At 34.8% G+C, this 22,170-nt stretch overlaps 1 protein-coding gene across 2 annotated transcripts; it reads left to right on the top strand.

Annotated features, from left to right (window-relative positions):
- The first annotated feature begins 9,956 nt into the window (after nt 1-9,956).
- On the top strand, nt 9,957-21,993 carry LOC124542046 (fatty acyl-CoA reductase wat-like). Of its 2 annotated transcripts, none has more exons than XM_047120002.1 (11): nt 9,957-10,118; nt 12,173-12,345; nt 14,824-14,914; nt 16,350-16,472; nt 16,855-16,979; nt 17,771-17,929; nt 18,360-18,469; nt 19,203-19,270; nt 19,768-19,963; nt 20,621-20,801; nt 21,340-21,993. In XM_047120002.1, the coding sequence occupies exons 2-11, from the start codon at nt 12,176-12,178 to the stop codon at nt 21,707-21,709; spliced, it is 1,593 nt and encodes a 530-aa protein (XP_046975958.1). In that variant the 5' UTR covers nt 9,957-10,118; nt 12,173-12,175; the 3' UTR covers nt 21,710-21,993. The 2 variants fall into 2 exon arrangements, with proteins under 2 accessions (XP_046975958.1, XP_046975959.1); XM_047120003.1 differs by lacking the exon at nt 9,957-10,118 and adding an exon at nt 11,298-11,436.
- Nucleotides 21,994-22,170: the final 177 nt, after the last annotated feature.

Here is a 22,170-nt window from a genome sequence, read left to right as displayed (position 1 = left end):
AGTACTTAACACATTCTGAAAAAAGAATCACTATAAATATTTCATAGCCAACGTAAGAGCGCGTAGTACTTGTCTCTAATTCTCTAAATATAGTTCAAATTGTAAAATAATAATAATAGACTAAAAGATAAAAACCATCAGAATGATGAACAATATGCATAAAATACAATTTGTTATACAAGTTGTCAACATCTGGAATAAAGGCAAGACCGGCATATAACTTGGACTTCCCCTTCATAGGTAGACGGTCTTGCCCAACTATTTAATTTTAAGGTTAGAAATTTCACACCGGTACAAATACGAAACTAAAGACTTATTCCTTAATTCAATCCCACTTATATAATAATTAAACATTAAACTACTCACGTGATCAGCGAAACTGTCAAAATTAGTCAAATTTACCACTTTTTTTTAAACAATATCAATTACTGCACACCGCCGTCTAACTCGCAAAATAGTGAAAAAAAATGGCGGGCTCGCATATTCTAAACAAGTGATGCCAGCGACATCTATGGTATTTAGATCGGACGACCACGATAAATACTGTTTTATCAACAAAGACTTATAGCGCGCGCTTTTTAAACACACAAGTTATTGCCACGAGACGGTCTTTTACCCTAGACGGACTTACCCACATTGACCCTATGTATGTTCGAAATAAACTCCAGACTAAACGGATTTCCATGTTTTCACTAATAGATAGAGGGATTTATAAGGAAGGTTTTAAGTATATAATATATTATAGTTTTGATATAAATAAGTTGAAATTTAACGAATGAAAACGTTTGAAAATATAGGTACATAAAAAAAAAAAATAAAAAAAAAAAAACTTACGTCGAAGCCGTGCGAAGCCGGGTATCTCTATGAATGATATCATCTCATCTCTCAACTCATCTCAATTTTTTTATGGTATAGGTTGGCGGACGCGCCCATGGGCCACCTGATGGTAAGTGGTCTCCATCACCCATAGACAATGACGCTGTAAGAAAGATTGACTATTCGTTACATCGTCAATGTGCCACCAATCTTGGGAACTAATATGTTATGTCCCTTGTGTAGTAGTTACACTGGCTCACTCACCCTTCAAACCGGAACACAACAATACTGAGTACTGTTTTTTGACGATAGAATAACTGGTGAGTGGGTTTTACCTACCCAGAAGGGCTTGTACAAAGCCCTCCTACCAAGAAATGAACCAATATTGATATAATTTGGCACGAACCTTATTTCAAACTTAAGACAGACAGAAGATACACTTTGGATGTTGTAAATGTTTACAATCCAATCCAATCCATCAGCCCATTTCCATCCACTGCTGGACATAGGCGTCTCCAATTGCACGCCACTGAGATCGTTCTTGGGCTACTCGCATCCAGCTCCTGCCAGCCGTCTTGCGTAAGTCGTCACTCCACCGTGCCCGAGGACGTCCTACACTACGTTTGCCGAGACGCGGTCTCCACTCTAGAACACGTTTCCCCCAACGGTTATCGGTTCTACGACAAATATGGCATTTGAAAGATTTGCTTCAAAAACTGAAATACACGCTGGTAATACTGAGGGTTCAGCTAGTATCATATAAACTTACAATATAGTAAATATATTATTGTTGAAGCAAAACTGAGTGACGTATCAAGGTAGTGACGTCATCTTTCATACATGGAAAAATAAAAATTTTAACAAAAAGAAAAACCGACATCAAACAAAACACTATTATAAAACAAATAAATATGCACTAGAAATAATTGCGTATTCAACATATTTTTTAGAGTCCTCCTAAGTAAGGTTCATAAATGGCGAAGTAATCGGCGAACAAACATAAAAAAACATATGCGTTCGAATTGAGAACACTTTTTTTGAAGTCGGTTAAAAAGAGAGGCGCGTCTTAGGTGGTAACAAAATTTAAACTTTCAGTTGGTATTTAACTAAAACTCAGTTAATTAGTGTCCAACAACAACAAAACAACAACAGCCTGTAAATTCCCAATGCTGGGCTAAAGGCCTCCTCTCCCTTTGAGGTGAAGGTTTTGGAACATATTCCACCACGCTGTTCGAATGCGGGTTGGTGGAATTCACACGTGGCAGAATTTATTTTTTTTTTGTTTGAAAGGTAGTGCTTCCCGTGGGGTCCCATTTTTTTTATTTTTTTTTCCGATGATGGTATCCATGTGAAAACGACATAAGTCTTAAATTTGCATTATGTATATGCGCGACAAATAGGTGAATAACTGAAAATCACGTTAACCAATTTTGATAATTCTTTTTTTATTATAAAATATATACTTCAAGGGTAATTTGGTGAAAGTTTGGTAAGGTTCTGAGCACAGGATCCATGACAAAGTGACGGAACGGAAGGAAACGGAACAATTCTGAGGAGCACGTTAGCGATACTCGGTCGAATCTTTTATTTATAGGTTATTTGGATATTTGAGTCACCTTCCGTAATGTGGTTATGTTTATGTAATTATCATAGTCGAATATTATAATCAACTAGCTACCCACCCCGGCTTCGCACGGGTGCAATACTGATACTAAATATACTACAGAATTTGTTTATATACCACATCACATCGCAAACTTCTAAAATTATCAGTGTTTCTTTACTATATTGTTCATGTATTATATATACAAACCTTCCCCTTGAATCACACTATCTTTTAAAAAAAAACCGCATCAAAATCCGTTGCGTAGATTTAAAGATATAGGGACAGAGAAAGCGACTTTGTTTTATACTATGTAGTGATGGAACTCCTATACGGCTCGCAGTTAGGGTGCGATATGGGGCAGAATTTCTTACTATCTTTAATCAAATTTTGTGTATGTGATGTGATGTCATATGATGTACGAAATATAGTCGGTCTTTTTCAAACTTTTTTTGCTGAGTTCGATTACAGCTCTTTCGAGGGATCCTTGTAGTTCACGCCGCGTGACGTATTAAATCCGCATTTTCGAAAGTCTATTTTTGCTTTATTCGCAAGTTTCCTTTGAAATTGTCCTCGAAGTAATTTCTGACTCATATAAACGGAACGCTTAATCTATCCATATTAAAAAAAATTAGTTAGTCAACATCAGCTTCACTTAAAATCAAAAAATAAATAAAATTTTAACAAAAAGAAAAACCGATTTCAAACAAAACACTATTTTAAAACAAATGAATATGCACGAAAAAGTAATAAAAATAATTGCGTATTCAACATATTTTTTAGAGTCTTCCTAAGTTAAATGAAATGAAAAATATTAGACTACTTAAAAGTCGATTAACGATTATATCATGTAGTTATAATTATTGTTATATTTGGAGTCGGTGTCAGCCAATAAAACCCTACAGTATATCTATCAAAAAACAATACGAGAATACTTTAACAAATATGTTTTTTACAAATTACCATTTTACACAATAATATACTGGATCAATCAAGGGGCTCGTATCGCTTCTTTCTTTTGATTGTTGGGGCAAGGGCACCGTGGCTGACACCGGCTCCAAATATACCAATAACTATAACTACATGATATAATCGTTAATCGACTTTTAAGTAGTCTAATACTTTTACTTGGTGGTAGGGCTTTGTGCAAGCCCGTCTGGGTAGGTACCACCCACTCATCAGTTATTCTACCGCCAAACAACAGTACTCAGTATTGTTGTGTTCCGGTCTGAAGGGTGAATGAGCCAGTGTAACTACAGGCACAAGGGACATAACATCTTAGTTCCCAAGGTTGGTGGCACATTGACGATGTAAGGAATAGTTAATAATTCTTACAGCGTTAATGTCTATGGGCGATGGTCACCACTTACCATCAGGTGGCCCATATGCTCGTCCGCCAACCTATACCATAAAAAAAAAAAAAAAAAAAAAAAAAATTTTTCATTTCATTTAACTTAGGAAGACTCTAAAAAATATGTTGAATACGCAATTATTTTTATTAATTTTTCGTGCATATTCATTTGTTTCAAAATAGTGTTTTGTTTGAAGTCGGTTTTTCTTTTTGTTAAAATTTTATGTTGCGTCCTATCTCATTTAATAAAACAGTCGGAAGTCAGTTGACGAACTAGTGAGGTTAAATTACTGTTAATTTAATAAACACGACGAATAACGTAATTATAAATAATAAATTATACAAATAGTAAAGTATAGGTAAATAAATCAGGATATAATATTTTATTGAGAGTTGTTATTATATGCCACAACAGCTGGGTGCCTATGTACCACTTGTTAACATAATATATATGTAATAACAGATGAAATATGTTTATAAGATTAATTGTTTTTCAAAACCGCTTAAATTTTCATTAAAAAGGGCACTTTTTCGGACAAATATTAAGGAGTCCTAGATTCCTTCGCCCAGAGCCCCAAGTTTGGGAGCTAAGATGTCCATTACGAAAAAATAGTCAAAATCAAAATATTCTTTATTCATGTAAGCTCATAGAAGCACTTTGTAATCATCATGTTTTTTTATGGTATAGGTTGGCGGATGAGCATATAGGCCACCTGATGGTAAGTAGTGGGAATCTCAGTGTCTAGATAACTTTCCTAAGTAACCTTGTCTCTCATAATCCGGTCCGACACGATCAGATTCAGTACGTTGTTTCGGAGAAACAGGACTGTAAAAAAATTCCTCAAAGTAACTTATTTGATTACCTCAATTGAAAAACTAGGTACAAACCTCGTATATGTTAGCTATTATAACATCGAGGTCAAATTTATTATGCTTGAATAATACACATAATTATACATAGACAATGATAATGAGTGTACTGAATTAAATAACTTTAATAGATTTTGGAAAACAAGTTAATACTTGTAAAAAAATTGTTGACAAAGTGCTATAGTTATATTTTTGAATTTCTGTTTGAATAGTAAGATAGAGTAACTACAGGCACAAGGGATGAAGCATCTTAGTTCTTATCGTTACGTAAGCAGAATTCAAGTTGACCTCATCCTTCTATTTCATCAGGACCTCGAAGCCAGGAATTGAAGATCCTCTTGCAAGGGATGGTTATAATTTTTCACTTATTAGATGCCCTTTTTGTTATGGTATTGATAGGCAGACAAAAATATGGACCAATGGTCAGAAAGAAATATTAATCATTCTTTACTTCACCAATGTGCCATCAACCTTAGGAACAATGTCATATCCCTTGTGCAGGATTGTCTACAGGTATAAGGGATATGAGCCAGTGTAAATACTTACCCTTCAACCTGGAACACATCAATACTATAATGGGTACTTCTGTTAGATGAATGGGTGGTGCCTACCCAGGCTTACCACAAAGCCCTACTACCAAGCAAACTGCCTGAAAAAATTTGAAATCCATGCATGCATGTACAGGCTGTTATTAATACTTTGACTGATCGGTAGAAAATTTTGTCCAAGCTTGTCTACCATGTAGTAGGTACCATGCTTTATCATACATCACAGTAGTATGCTCAAGTACTCCTGTGGCGCCTGTAGAAGAGATGAAGAAAGTACTGCTGTCTTGGTGTACTAAGGCGAGTTCTACATACCAGCCTTACTTCACGTTTTGGAAACGCGTAATTCTTTTATTCAGCGAAAAAAAACTGGCACTTACACGTGTTTAAAGTCAAAACCGACTGTTCTAATCGGTCTTGACTTCAAACACTTTTTACAGTTTGAATTCCAAACAAATATAACAATATGTCAATGTACAGTCGGGGTAAGAAAAGGTTCGTCACCTTAAGGTCTATTTTCGTGTGCTCAGTATGAGCGATAATCTGCTTTGCCGATCGAGAATGACATATTGCGTCGCAATGATTCGATGTACAGATTCAAAAGGTACTAAGAGCTTAAGACTTGATAAAGGAATGAATTTGAAAACTGACAAAGGTTTTCTTACTCTGACTGTACAATGGATAGTTTTTTCGGTATTTAATTAATTCTAAAAAAACAAATTAAAGTAACGTCTGCTTATATGATTTCTTAATGTAAGTTCGTTTGTTACCTAAATTGTAAATGGTCTACAGAATGTCCCAGAAATCATCGCAGATGGGGATGGGGTGATAGATGACATAATATTTTTGCGTAATGGTAGCCTAATCAAATAATGTTTTTCAATTTCTAGATTTGTTTTCAAAAAGCAAATATTTTTTTTAATTATTTGTAAATATTTTTTTCTTATTTTTCTGATAACCCAATCAAATAGCATATCGCCCTTTGTCGGCATAACGTTGATTTCTGGGGCGTCCTGTGAAACTTGGGTAGATATCAAATCTACTGCTTAACTACACTGATTGGTATTTTATATTCCGGCTCTGGTGCGAGTGAGTCAGTAAGTCAAAATGAGTCACAGGCAAAACAACCATCATTCATAGTTCTCAAAGATGACGACGTATATGAGCGGTCATCTGCTCCTCTGGAAAAGACTGGGGAAATGGCGTAAGCGCCATGTGTACCTTTAACCCTCTGTCTACGTCGCCAACTTCGAAAACAAAATGTCATCTTCGAAAAAACAATCAATTTATTATAATTTTAGAAATAAAATGCCAATACGTCAAAACTATTTAAAAAAACTATTTAGCTAGTCATTCACGCTTTGTCTTTAAATGCATACACACACATGTAGGTTGGTCAAATTTAATTTAATTATAATTAATCCAACATTAAAAATAACGAATACCAATGAATGTCTATTAATGTCTGTCAAACGAATTATATTAAGTCAATTGAAATGTATAATTAACATTTTTTTATCGAGTATTTCATAAATTAAATAGGTAGATATCAACTTGATTTACGAAAGGGTTTCCAAGGGTATTAAAAACGTTTTAAATTTTAACACAATATTTTTATATATGTATATCTATATCTTACCAATAACAATTCCTATGCAGTAACGTAATACAAGACGAGCGTATATTCCCTGCCTTCTAAAAACTGATTAGATTTTAAGGAGGGCTATGGACCTTGCTCAACATGTCCTTTTGTTTTATTTTTGTTATACGAGGAGGACGTCGTGCATTTACGCATTCCACCCGGTCCCATCCTACCCACTAAAACCTACTCGGATTTCCGCCTCACCGCAAGGCGACAGAACTACAGGAACGCGCGTGGCCTCCATGGCCCTGCCAGTCGCTTGAAGGTGAAAGGTGCACCAGGATGTTACAGCCTACCTTCCAACTCCGGCTCCATCTGAACCGTGCTCAACATGCCCTAACCCAACTGTCCCTAAGTCTCTATTATTTTAAGATCTCTACTAAATAGTGGCTTAGTAATTTCAGAAGCGTGAGGTCGACTTTCCAATTGGATTATGAAGAGAACGTAATTCAGTAACTAGACCCTGATTCTGTGCCATAGCTCTTTGTTTTAAACTGGCGGGAAATTATTTGTACGTATGTTTCTCGCAGAGAATATTATACCAAACTCACATAATGCGATTCTTAGGATGGTCACGAATTTAAACAACGATATTCATCCAGATTCATTTATTAACACTATTTTCACATTCATTTTATCCACTAATCAGTGTTTTACAATACATCCCGTATTTTATATCTAAATTTAGCCTCTCATTATCATTATTTCCAAATTAATAATAAATATCACCAAACATTGCCGCCGCATTCGATTTCTTGACATTCTCTTTCTTACCTACCAAAGGATTTTCATGCTTTTCATGACACAGGAGTGCACATTGCCAGCATCCAGATCCTGTGCTATCCGATAACTTGTAACTGGCTGTACCTGAGATGTATACCTACGTCACGGTAGCATGCGAAAACGATCCCGTGGCGCCCACTGATACGAAGGAAAGGGAACCGCTGTTTCTGTTTCGTTTACCCTGGGCAACGGTGAGTCCCACATATCCCCCCACTTTCACCCGGGGAAAACGCGTTTGTCAAAAAAATGAGATGTATACCTAGAACTTCAGGGTTAGAGCCATTCAGTTATATCATGTCGTCACTATGGAATTAGAATTGGTAATAACATTTTATTAAAAAATATGTAATTTAAATAATTAAACAACAAATGGAAAACCTGGTTCATTGTTATTCTACGCAAATGTTTCCGTATGCTATTACTTAATACAAGTAGGTCACGTGACTTTACTTGTATCTCGTTTTCCCATCTATAAACATTTACTTGGTAAAAGGGCTTTGTGAAAGCCCGCCTGGGTACTGGGTACCACCCACTCATCAGATATTCTACCGCCAACAAAAGTACTTGGTATTGTTGTGTTTCGATTTGAAGGGTGAGTGAACCAGTGTAACTACAGGCACAAGGGACGTAACATCTTAGTTCCCCAGATTGGTGGCACATTGGTGATGAAAGGAATGGTTAATGTTTCTTAAAGCGCCATTGTCTATGGGTGGTGGTGACCACTTACCATCAGGTGGCCCAAACGCTTGTCCGCCAACCAGTAGCGTAAAGAGGCTGGTTTGGGGTCATTGGTACTCAATCGCGACGGTTGTAATACATTCCGATTGTTGATTAAATCTGGCTTTGACTTATAATTACAACCTTAATCGACTTATTTACATTACACACGATTTCGATTAAAAACTAAAGTAAAGTAACAGCCTGTAAATTTCCCACTGCTGGGCTAAGGCCTCCTCTCCCAATAAGAAGAGGGTTTAATAGCGATAATGTTTCGATTCGAATGCGATGATGTGACAATTTGTAAGTAGAAGTTGTGCCTTGGGTATGACGCATGCTGTTGATCTGTCTTTAGCAAAATTTCTTGCAATATTGTATCCTATTAAGTATCTTTGGAAAATGCGATCGTCTTTGATATTTTTACGATTGCAAGTGATCTTTTTTTATTATGGAATAGGTTTGCGGACGAGCATATTGGCCACCTGATGGTAAGCGGTTCTTATCACCCATAGACAATGACGCTGCAAAAAATATTAACTATTCCTTACATCTTCGATGCGCCACCAACCTTAGGAACTAAAATGCTATGTCCCTTGTGCCTGTAGTTACACTACTCACCCTTCAAACCGGAACACAACAATACTGCGTACTGTTGTTTAGATGTAGAAAATATGATGAGTGGGTGGTACCTACCCAGGCGGGCTTGCACAAAGCCCTACCACTAAGTAAGATCAGTTAAACAACGTTATTTGCTTGTCTGCTGTAAATATCAGATTGACTTACATGGATGGAAACGATTTTACAGGTCCTCGTGAGACACAGATGATCTTGCATAAGATCCAATAACCAACTCAATAGAAAATCAAGACTGAAGAAGCTACGATCAAAGAAGAAACTAACAAAGAAGTAGACTTTAAAGTTTTTATGTTTTTAAATTTTGAAAAAGAGTAACTACTGAGTTTTTTGCCGGTTCTTCACGGTAGAATCTACTTTCCGAACCGGTGATAGCTTCGCTTAATTGTAAAATGACGATTCAAACGTGCTTGTAAAAGCCTACTTGAATTAAGTTTATTTTGATTTGAAAAAGAAGTTTCTGTCAAAGAAACCATCAATAAAGGAGCTATGTTTAATTTAGAACCATCAGTTACACAAAGCAAGCATGCTAAAAATGTCTATGCTAAAAATCGACAACACATCGACGAATTATTACGCGGCATGAGCGATCTAGGTCTAGTCAATATAAATAAATAAATAAATAAATATTAGACAACATCATATACTCTGATCCCAATGTAAGTAGCTAAAGCACTTGTATTATAGAGAATCAGAAGTAACGATGGTGCCACAAATACCTGGACCCAAGACAACATAGAAAACTTTTTCTACATCGACTCTTCCGGGAATCGGACCCGGGACCTCGGAGTGGCGTACCCAAAAATCGGTGTACACACTACTCGACCACACAGAAAAAGGTAGAACTATTCAACAGGCTGGCAAGGCATTTATAACAGAATTTTAGATATAACAGACAGATACATCGATTTCGTTTACATGTAAATAGCGTACTTTACGAAATTTCAATAAATATACATAAATAACTTAAAACATTGATAGATATTTTAAGTTCTTTATGTCTTACCTGACAATTGTTCGAATTTTGTCAAACGCCTTGGGCGTGTTATTTTTAAACAGCTCGAGTCAATTGTGTTATTTTTTATAATTTCATCCATATTATATAAAGGAGTTATATCGAACAGACACATTTCCATTCACATTTGATATTAGAACACGGTGAGTAGTTTGTATAAAAATAAAAGTTTTTAAATATTCCAAAAAAGTTCAAAAAAATATATTTTTTTATTTTTAGAAAAAATATTCTGTCTTAAGTTTGTGCTGTTGATAGTGATTTATTAAAAACGAAAGTTGCTTGAACTTTTTTAGTAACACATATGTTTGACTCTTTTAAAAAATCAAATTCAAAATATTCTCTATTCAAATAACTTACAAAAGAACTTTGGAATAGTTAGTGTTGAATTAAATGTAAAGTTAAAGTTACCATTTTCTTAGGATGAAGATTCTACCGAGAATAACCAATAATGATCTCAATAGTTCCGCTTTTCCATTCTTTTTATTAAAGCATCTCAACAAGTATAATTATATTTATATATCCTGCCTAGAAATGACCAAATAGTGGGTCTTTATTATTAACTACCAACCAGCCTCGATTTCGCAATACTGATATTAAATATAGTGTAGTATGTATTTTATTAATTTGACTTGTTTTTAAGATAATTAAAGATGGATAAGGATTAATGCTGTAGTGTTTAAAATCGCTTTGAAAATCCTTTGATTCTCGTACAAAGCTAAGAATAGAAATTGATTATTGTTGGTTATCCCTAAAAGACATGTAAAAATCAAAAAAATCTTTATTCAAGTGGGTTTTTACAAGCACTTTTGAATCGTCAATTATCAATTAAGAGAAGCTACCACTATCGAGGACGTATTTGTAGACTTTTTAAGGTGTACAATACTATAGTATATTATTTAGGTCTATCTATCTATGGTGTCGAGATGGCCCAGTGGATAGAACGCGTGCATCTTACCGATGATTGCGGGTTCAAACCCAGGCAAACACTGCTGATTTGTATGCTTAATTTGTCTTTATAATTCATCTCGTGCTTAGCGGTGAAGGAAAATATCGTGAGAAAATTTGCATTTGACAAATTTCATATAAATTCTGCCACATGTGTATTCCACCAAACCGCATTGGAACATCGTGGTGGAATATTTTCCAAACCTTCTCCTCAAATGGAGAACCCTTTAGACCAGCGGTGGGATCTTACAGGCTGTTGTTGTAACTAGGGTGGCAGTAGTTTACCTTTTCTCCTCCTACATTGAATGCTACTGACTCTTTCAAAAAGATCTATATTATTGTGAATACATATATCTTTTACCGAAATTTTTATTCAGTCAGTCAGTCAGTGTAACTACAGGCACAGGGGACGTGACATCTTAGGTCTCATAATAGTCTTAATACAGTCGAACAGAGATTTGAAGGATTAAGTTCTCCTTGGGAGAGGAGATCTGTGTTCAGCTGTATTTTTGATAGGTATTTATTTATGATTATAATTAGAGATTAGAAAATGTAATATGTGATAGACAAAATAATAGTATTATGCTTAATTTTAATAATATTAGTGTTCCCTATAACCTTCCATGAAAAGGGTATCTACCGAGTTTCTTGTCGGTTCTTCAAATCAATTGTATTCAATTAAACTTCACAATAAAATGTTTAATAAATCGTCAATATTTAAATACTACCACCGTTTCGGAAAGCAGCCTCCAGCATGAATAAACGGCAAGAAACTCGCATAGTTGATCTTTTCAAATAAACAGATTTACAATGCTGCTTTTTACAATAATAAGCGCCCTGTGATAGAACCCGAGCTTAAATCCGATCGCGAATCCGAAGCTGATATGGCCTAGTGGTTAGAACGCGTGCATCTTAACCAATGATTTCGGGTTCAAACCCCGGCAAGCACTACTGTATATATATGTGCGCTTAATTTGTGTTTATAATTCATCTCGTGCTCGGCGGTGAAGGAAAACATCGTGAATCGAAAACGTGCGTGTGTCTAATTTTATCGTAATTCTGCCACATATGCATTGGAACAGCGTGGTGGAATATGTTCCAAACCTTCTCCTTAATGGAAGAGGAGGCCTCATCCCAGCAGAGGGAAATTTTCAGGCTACTTTACTTTTTTATATTGTACTATACATAACCATTACTAAGTGCTTTTATGAGTTTCCTTAATTAAATGAATTTATTTTGAATATTTTACCAGAAAATGAGCAGAGTCAAAGAACTCGAGGACAAAGCATTGGAGAAAAGAAAAGCCTTGAATAGAGCCATTTTAAGTGGCGAATCTCAAGTGCAGAAGTTTTATGATGATGCTGTGGTGTTCGTCACGGGTGGGTCGGGCTTCATCGGCAAACAGCTGATCGAGAAGTTGATGCGGTATGTACCATTTTTTAAAAAATAACAAATTCTTGATTTCTTTTTAGTGAATAGAATAAATGTTTGAAAATTAATTGATTCAAATGATTTGCATGACAGACAATAATAGGTCTTTAATAAAAAATCAAATGAATTGTATTTAATTATAACTTAATTAATAGTTTTATGTGTAATCGTGACCTTAATACGGACACACATACAAGTGTATAAAAATTTTAAGACTTCATTCATAAATAAAATTTTAACAAAAAGAAAAACCGACTTCAAACAAAACACTATTTTAAAACAAATAAAAAATGCACTAAAAAATAATAAAAATAATTGCATATTTTACATATTTTTTGAGTCCTCCTAGGTAAAATGAACTGAAAAATATTAGACTACTTAAAAGTCGATTTACGATTATAAAACAATAGCCAATAAAACCCTACAGTATATCTATCAAAAAACAATACGAGAATACTTTAACAAATATGTTTTTTACAAATTACCTTTTACACAATAATATACTGGATCAATCAAGGGGCTCGTATCGCTTCTTTCTTTTCATTGTTGGGGCAAGGGCACCGTGGCTGACACCGGCTCCAAATATACCAATAACTATAACTACACGATATAATCGTTAATCGACTTTTAAGTAGTCTAATATTTTTCATTTCATTTAACTTAGGAAGACTCTAAAAAATTCGAGATGGCCCAGTGGTTAGAACGTGTGCATCTTAACCGATAATTGCGGGTTCAAACCCAGGCGAGCACCGCTGATTCATGTGCTTAATTTGTCTTTATAATTCATCTCGTGCTCAGCGGTGAAGGAAAACATCGTGAGGAAACCTGCATGTGACAAATTTCATAGAAATTCTGCCACATGTGTATTCCACCAACCCGCATTGGAACAGCGTGGTGGAATATGTTCCAAACCTTCTCCTCAAAAGGAGAGGAGGCCTTTACCCCAGCAGTGGGAATTTACAGGCTGTTGTTGACTCTAAAAAATATGTTGAATACGCAATTATTTTTATTACTTTTTCGTGCATATTCATTTGTTTTAAAATAGTGTTTTGTTTGAAGTCGGTTTTTCTTTTTGTTAAAATTTTATTTATTGAAGTCGGTTGAAAAATCATTTAGACGCACGTCACTAATTTTACTGGCAAATAACAAATGCGGTATTTTCGTTGTAGTAAAATATGTATATTATGAATATTGATAAAATTTAAAATAGATATATGTGTGTCAAAACATACTTAAATTTTATTATTTCCGAAGTTATTAGGGAAATATGACAATTTAAAACGTTTTATTGCAATAATCCCACATATACATAATATCAATGTAAGAACAAGCATTAGCTCTATGCTTTTTTATCATCTATAATCTTATTAAAGTTGTCTTAAATTTTCACGATTATTACACATTTAAATAAAACTAATTATCCCGACGTTTCGAGCACTTTGCAGTGTTCGTGGTCACGGGTCTAACCCGTGACCACGAAACGTCGGGATGTTTAAAAATAACTAATATACGCGATTCATCCGTTATAATTAGTCTTATTAAAGATATTGATTTCGGAATATTTAACATGTTTTTTAAATAAAATAAAAAACATGGTAAATATCCCGAAATCAATAACTTTAATAATAAAAATAACCATCTTTATTTAAAATCTTATCCATAATCTTGTATTGAAATATGATGCCTTCTTTACCGATGCTTTTTTTACAAATGATTTGAATTTATGAATCGATATTAAAGATTGGATGGGTTGGATGGATATTTCACGAATGAATCGCACTGCAGGTGTCAAATTTACGGCGTTTTTATCAATGAATTAATTTAAAACTTATGTATATTTGATTCATTTCATCCTTCTAAAATAACTAACGTTGACTATTACTTAGACAGTGGAGTCCGAACTCAAACAATCCGAACTCATTTAAGCAAAAAATTGCTTTAAAACTAGTTTAATCTTGATATTATTGTAATATAATTATACATTGTTAAGTTGTCATTAATAGTTAGTAAGTGAATAAAAAAACAAAAGAAGATCACAGAACATTCGATTTTACACATTACTTTTTGAATATTGTAAAAAAGGTTTTACATATGATGAAATAATATTAATTAACCTTAAATTAATTTACATACAGTTATTATTAAAATAAAAATCGATGGCGCGAACAAACGTTTTTTTTTGCAAATTTTCTGTCCTGTGCGATTTTATCTTTTATCTTGATTATTCATCTTGATTGCCTTGGTCTAATACAACTAAGAGATGCAAACGGTGTAGCCTATATAAAAGTTATTGGATTCTTCTGTTGAGACCTTATCACTATCATCTCGGGACTAAAATGTTGGCAACAATTTCAGCTTCTTCTATCTATCTATCAGCTATCTATTTCCGGACGCGTTGGATTTTACAGATTGTTGGAAGAGCAAGATTAAAGGGCAAATATTTGCTCACTGATTTTCGTTTTATCTTTTCAGATCAACAAATGTTAAAAAGATATATATGTTGGTTCGTCCGAAGAAAGGCAAAAGCATTGAAGATAGGATTAAACTAATTTTAGAAAATCCGGTACGGTGTTTTCTTTTTGTTATTCTTTTATATAGCCAGTATTAGCTTGACCAATTAAGACAGTGTGTTTATTTTTTTTTTACGGAATAGGTTGGCGGGTGAGCATATGGGCCACCTGATGGTAAGTGGTCACCATCACCCATAGACAATGAAGCTGTAAAAAATATTAACTATCCCTTACATCGTCAATAGGCCATCAACCTTGGGAACTAAGATGTTATGTCCCTTGTGCCTGTTGTTACACTGGCTCACTCACCCTTCAAACCGGAATACAACAATACTGAGTACTGTTATTTGGCGCTAGAATAACTGATGAGCGGGTGGTACCTATCCAGACGGACTTGAACAAAGCTCTATCACCAAGTAAAAATAACTCACTAAAATTGATTCAGATTGGCAAATAAAACTCCATTCAGAAGCTCTCTCTAGCTATAGACATTATATCTTGGTGGTAGGCCTATGAGACTGTCTGGCTAAGTACCATCATCGACATATAGTTACTACCAAATGTATTCCATTATGACAGTGAGTGAGCTTCAAACAAAAGATATGTAACATTGTTATTCTACCGCCTAAATAACAGTACTCAGTATTGTTGTGTTCCGGTCTGAAGGGTGAGTGAGCCAGTGTAACTACAGGCACAAGGGACATAACTTAGTTCCCAAGGTTGGTGGCACATTGACGATGTAAGGAATTGTTAATATTTCTTACAGCGTCATTGTCTATGGGCGATGGTGACCACGTACCATCAGGTGGCCCATATGCTCGTCTGCCAACCTATACCATAAAAAAAAAAAAAAAAAAAAAAATTGTACACAAGATTGGGGCGCATTTGCGATGTAGTCAATGGCAATATTGCTTGCGGCGCCAGTGTCAATCTTTAGGTGATTTACATTAACTGTTCCCACCATCACAAATCCTGAACACACTGCTAATAAACGTCACGTCATACGATAAGGTTTAATTAAAATAAACAAAATAACGATGACTTTACTTGGTGGTAGGACTTTGTGCCAGTCCGTCTGGGCAGGTACCACCCACTCACCAGTTATTCTAAATAATAGTACTTAGTATTGTTGAGTTCCGGTTTGAAAGGTGAGTGAGTCAGTGTAACTACAGGCACAAGGGACATAACATCTTAGTTCCCAAGATTGGTGGCACATTGAGGATGTAAGGAATAGTTAATATTTCTTACAGCGTCATTGTCTTTGGGTGATGGTGATCACTTACCATCAGTTGACCCATATGCTCGCCCGCCAACCTATACCATAAAAAATACTAATTGAAGATGAATAAAAATATATTTAAGGGTTATAAAAAAGAGGTCGTATATCATCTATCTATTTAAGATCTGTTCCTCGTTTTTATTAACAAATTGTTTTCTCCGTGTATTTATATACAATAATAAAGTAACTCCTACATGATATTTTTTCAGGTCTTTGATGTAGTACGCGAAGAAAAACCATCGTTTAAAGACAAAATCGTGGGAGTTGAAGGCGATGTTTGTGAAATTAACCTTGGCATAAATGACAAATCGTGGGATAGGCTTGCTGATGAGGTAAATGAAATACATGATTAGTTGAGTGAGGTTGAGGTGCTGTAGCTGACATTGAGAAATATACACTATATTCAATAACCTCAAAATTATTTTCAAAGAATACGATATAATTGTCGGCAGTATACCATAATTTGTGGTCTTAGTACTCATTGCAAAGTCTTCTCCACAAATTATATAAACCAAACTAAAAGTTATTTTAATTTTTTAATATGGTAACGCAGAATGGTGGTTTTTTATTGGGCAATTGTCGACAGCTTTTCATAAGGTATCAGAGTGCTTACGAATATGAGGGTCAAATTTATAACACTAAATTGGATTGGTGAAAATAGCAGGTTAGTAAGATAACTTCTGAAATAAAGATAACATTATAATTTTGGTACAGGTAACCGTGATAATGCATGCAGCTGCAACGATTAGTTTCGTCGAGCCTATGAAAGTAGCTACTTTGACAAATATTCGTGGGACAAGAGAGGTGCTGAAGCTTGGAAAAGCTTGTAGAAACATTAAGTGAGTACTCATTATTGTATCATTCAATCACACACATAGAAACAAAAGAGCATGTAACAACAACAGCCTTTAAAGATGGAGGAGATGGTTTAGAACATATTTCAATTTGTGTTCCAATGGTTAGGGGAATACACATGTGGCGGAATTTCTTTGAAATTAGACACATGCAGGTTTCCTCACGATGTTTTCATTCAGAGCCGAGTACGAAATGAATTATAAACACAAATTAAGCACATGAATATTCACTGGGTCATCACAGCTCTTAAAGATCATTCAATGAGATTCAATGAAAATACGTCTTGCTTAGTTCTTTGATCAAGAGTCAATGAAATATTTTTTATACTTTACAATCTATATTAATATTATAAATGTGAAAGTAACTCTGTCTGTCTGTCGCACTTTCACGACCAAACCACTGAACCGAATTTGATGAAATTTGGTATGAAGCAAACTTGAACTCCAAAGGACATAGGTTACTTTTTTGCCTAACACGTGACAAATAACAACCTAAAACGCGAGCAGTGGTGAGCACTAGCCCATGAATATGAGCAGTGGTGATCACTATATATATGTGATATGATATATAACCGTGGGAACTAAGATTAGTTGCCTTGTACGTAGTTACACTGGCTTACCCACATTTAACAACAATAGTAAATACTGCTCCTTGGTAGAACAAGATAGCCTTCTAAATAGCTTGACTATACATGAATTATTCTAGAACCTTTGCCTTTTGGTAAATGCCGCTAGTTTTTTAACATGACAAAAAAAAAGACACTATGACTCCATAGGGCGATAGTCCACGTTTCGACAGCGTATGCGAACGCTACGAAGAATCGTATCGAAGGCGAGGTGGTTGAGGACTTCTGCGACAGTCCAATCAACCCAGACACTTTGATCGAACTCGCGGAAAATGTCCAAGAAGCTACCTTGGACGAGATGATTGCTCCGTAAGTATTTTTAAAAATTACAAAATATATGTAGGCGGCTCATACACCATTTTTTTTTAATTATTGTCTGTCTGTCTATTCCGGCTAATCTCAGGAACGATTCAAAACAACAGCCTGTAAATTCCCACTGCTGGGCTAAAGGCCTCCTCTCCCTTTGAGGAAAAGGTTTGGAACATATTCCACCACGCTGTTCCAATGCGGGTTGGTGAAATACACGTGTGGCAGAATTTCAATGAAATTTATCATATGCAGGTTTCCTTACGATGTTTTCCTTCACCGCTGAGCACGAGATGAATTATAAAGACAAATTAAGCACATGAAACAGCGGTGCTTGCCTGGGTTTGAACACGCAATCATCGGTTAAGATGCACGCGTTCTAACCACTGGGCCATCTCGACTCTTAAATTAATGAATATTTCCACCTTTTTAGGATCATGGAACAATGGCCAAACAGTTACACGTTCACAAAAAACGTCACCGAAGAACTTGTCAGGAGGCATGCAGGACTTCTACCAATTTGTATAGTTCGACCTGCTATTGGTAATATATAACTACATACAAATATCCTTAACATAACGACATCTATTCTTAATTATCTTATTGTTTTATGCTTCTGTTATGCGGAGTTTTTAATTCGATAATCAATAAGTAAGTGTAATTCTTCTATATTGGATAAAGGTTTTGGAGTTTTAGATCGTGACAGAATATCCTGTACATATTTTCAATGTGTATATGGAAGTTCCCTTCCACCATTAAGTACGTTATGAATCATAAATACGAAAAATCATCTTGATGATTTAGCAACAAGTATTTGTGAACAGGTGTAGTGTGATTACTTAAAATGACAATGCCTTTGGTGGTGACCTCTCACCATCAGGTGGCATATTTGTCAGACTGATGGCATTTGTTCACCACTTCCTATATATATTGGTGCTGTAAGAAATATTGCTGATAGTCTAAACTAACAAGAGTCTATGCCTGTTATTATTACACTGACTTACTCATTCTTTATCGTATATCTGTTCAAACATTTGATGTCCCTTGACCTGGCCACAATTACAAATGAAAATATCATAAAAAATCAATTAGAACAATACTCTTTTTATTAGAAAAAGTTTTGTCAATATTTTATTAATTTTTAACAGTTATAAGTAATATTATTATAATTTAACTACATATATCCAGATATCTTAATATACATAAAAAGTAAAACAGTCGGAATCTCTAATTTTGGAACCCTTAAGGCTAAGAATTTGTGTATATTGTTTTTCAGTGATATCAGCGTTTGAGGAACCAGCACCTGGGTGGATTGATCCACAGAGTATAATGGGAACAAGTGGGGTAAACACCAATATTGTTATTATAAACTAAATGAAAATAGGGTCTGAAATGACATTACTTTCAGTAGTAATACTTATGTCCAAAACTTTTTTCCGAATTTTTAATCTTCTATTCTTCTAGAGGTTCACAAATGTTTTTAATTCAATTGTGTACATACGTATGGTTAGACTTCGGTGCATTACATGTCATAGTTTTTTTTGTGACCGATTACGGATTGATGAACAAGTTGATTAAACCAGACGACAGAATCGCCACCAATATTCTGTAACATAACAACAACAGCAACAAAAACCTGTCAATTTCCCACTGCTGGGCAAAGGCCTCCTCTTCCTTTGAGAAGAATATTCCTCACAATTTATCTTGTCAATTCTAATCCTCAACTTTAGGATGTGCACAATCACAATTAATTAAAATAGCAATAATTTCTTCAAAAATCTATGAAACGCATTTATTTTCACAATTAAAGTTGTTTATTTCAATGACATTGTCATTTTCAGTTCTTAGTTGGGATAAGCTTGGGCGTCACACATACGATGTTATCAAGAAAGGATATCAAAGTTGATTTGGTGCCTGTTGATATAGTAAATAACGCAATCATTGCATCTGCATGGGAATGCAACAAGAAATACAATAGGGGTGATAAAAATATCAAAATATACACCGTTACAGGGACAAGGGACCCTATTATATGGGGTAAAGTATTCAGATATTTCCATCGTATTTCTCTATTTTGCAAAACCAATAAGGTTTTCGTTGTAAAATGTACATTTGTATTAATAACTACTGACTCACTTGCCGGTTCTTCGCGGTAGAATCTTCTTTCTGAACCGATGGTAACTTCACTTAATACAATTAGTAAATGACGATTATAAAGTTCTTGTAAAAGCCTACTTGAATAAAGTGCCTTTTAATTTTTTAATAATATACTTACGTAAATACTAAAAACGAAAAAGAAATGTTACACATTACTAGTTTCACAAAGTATTCATTTATATATTGTGGTTTGTTGTCTTTGGACTTCTGTTTCAGTTCAAATTCCAACTAACACACATAGTTAGCATTTAAAATATTATAGTTTGCGCCTGCCATTAAAGGCATAACAACTCACCTACCACTTATTTAAAAAGCATGCGACCACATGTTATCGTTCTAGACGGTACTCAATAATCAAGCTGTGTACATCTGACACAATAAGAATAGACGTCTCTCTTGAATTATCCAAAGATATATCATTTATGATAATACTTATGATATCAGTTTTAAATCACAAAAAATAACCAGATGGAACTCATCTTCGAAAAAATAAACTGGTATTATTTTTACTAATAAAAACAATTTTTCAATTTTTAGGAGACATTTACGGCTTGGTATACGACGGCAAAAAAGACTTGATGCCATCGGAAGCTATTTGGTACGCCTTCGTTATTGAAACCGAATACAAATTTATTTTTGTATTCTTGTCTTGGCTGTTACATTACATACCGGCTCTTATATTTGACGGATGCCGCATGTTGGTGGGAAAGAAACCAAGGTAAAGACCAAGTATTAGATTTTTTTAATGCTGGTAATGTCCTAATATTCCTATTGACCCTTCCTTTTAAGCTTATCACTTGTGTTAGGATTGACAGCAATAACCCAAGGGGTAGTTTGCCCTGCGACTTTTACATCACTAGGCGCTTCCTAAACGTGTACTGCTTGCAAAACAAATTTCCTTGAACTTACATTCATTACCCTCCTTTTTTTTCTCGCTGAAAAACGCTTTACGCGCTTCCCCCACGTGATGGAAAGTGGGGGGGGGGTGGTACTCCCCGGAGCGCTGAACTCTGGGTAAACTCCGTCTTTCGGGACGCCACGGGATCGCTTACGCATGCTACCGTGACGAGATTCATTACCCTCCTGCCCTTATCCCAATTTACTTTGTAATTTGAGTTTGTAGCAGCATGTCTTCTTCCATACTTAACTGACGTCATCTCATAAGTCACATTCTTTCCAGCCATATTATCTTTCACACAATCTATCTAGTTTCAGTGGTCGAATTAATAAATTTAAATGAAATCCTTTGTCCACAGATTATTCAAGATATACAAACTATCTGACACCCTCTCCGCAGTTTTTAGATATTTCATGAGCAATTATTGGATCTTCCACGACTCAAACACTGTTTCGCTGTACAATAAACTGTCGGATACTGATAAGCTTTTATACAACTGTAATATGTCGTCTGTGGACATGAAAAAGATGATCTTTACCTGGTGTTATGGTGTCACGAAATATATTGTTAAAGTGGATTTCAGTAAAACCGAATACGCATTGAAGAAACAGTTCTGGTTGAGGATAGTTCATTATATAGTTTTTCCAATTTATTTGTTTTCGTTGTACAAAATAGCACATATAGCGTTTGCTTTAATATATAAAATCATAGCTATGTTCTTTCTATAACACTTGTGTATAATTAGTGTAATCTTGTCAGTTATGTTGTAAGCTATTGTTAAAGGCGTTACAATGTGGACTTGTATGCGATTTGGGGAGGTTCCTCATCGTAATTTAAGTCCTCTGATCGAAGATCAAGAAGAAATCGTAATAAGCCTTTTGTACATACTCCTTTAACATTTATCTCAGTATGTTAATTTATTTTTTCTTGTGCAATAATGTATATACGTATTTGTATTTGATAAACTTTGTCGTGTGTGGAATGTGGTTATAATAAATAATTATTAAAAACGAATAAATTGTTTTGATTTTTTGACGACAAATTCAAATTTTGGATATGAAATTTTCTGAGAATGTGTTATGAATTGAATTTTTTTTTAAGTGTCTAATGTTTTCTTTGAAATTAAATGTACACATTTACATAATATTTATATAAAAGAGAACTTTCGACTACGACACTATCATGTAAA

Source organism: Vanessa cardui, chromosome 29, assembly GCF_905220365.1.
Source record: "Vanessa cardui chromosome 29, ilVanCard2.1, whole genome shotgun sequence".
Lineage (NCBI taxonomy): Eukaryota > Metazoa > Arthropoda > Insecta > Lepidoptera > Nymphalidae > Vanessa > Vanessa cardui.
This window is presented reverse-complemented; position numbering and strand designations above follow the sequence as displayed.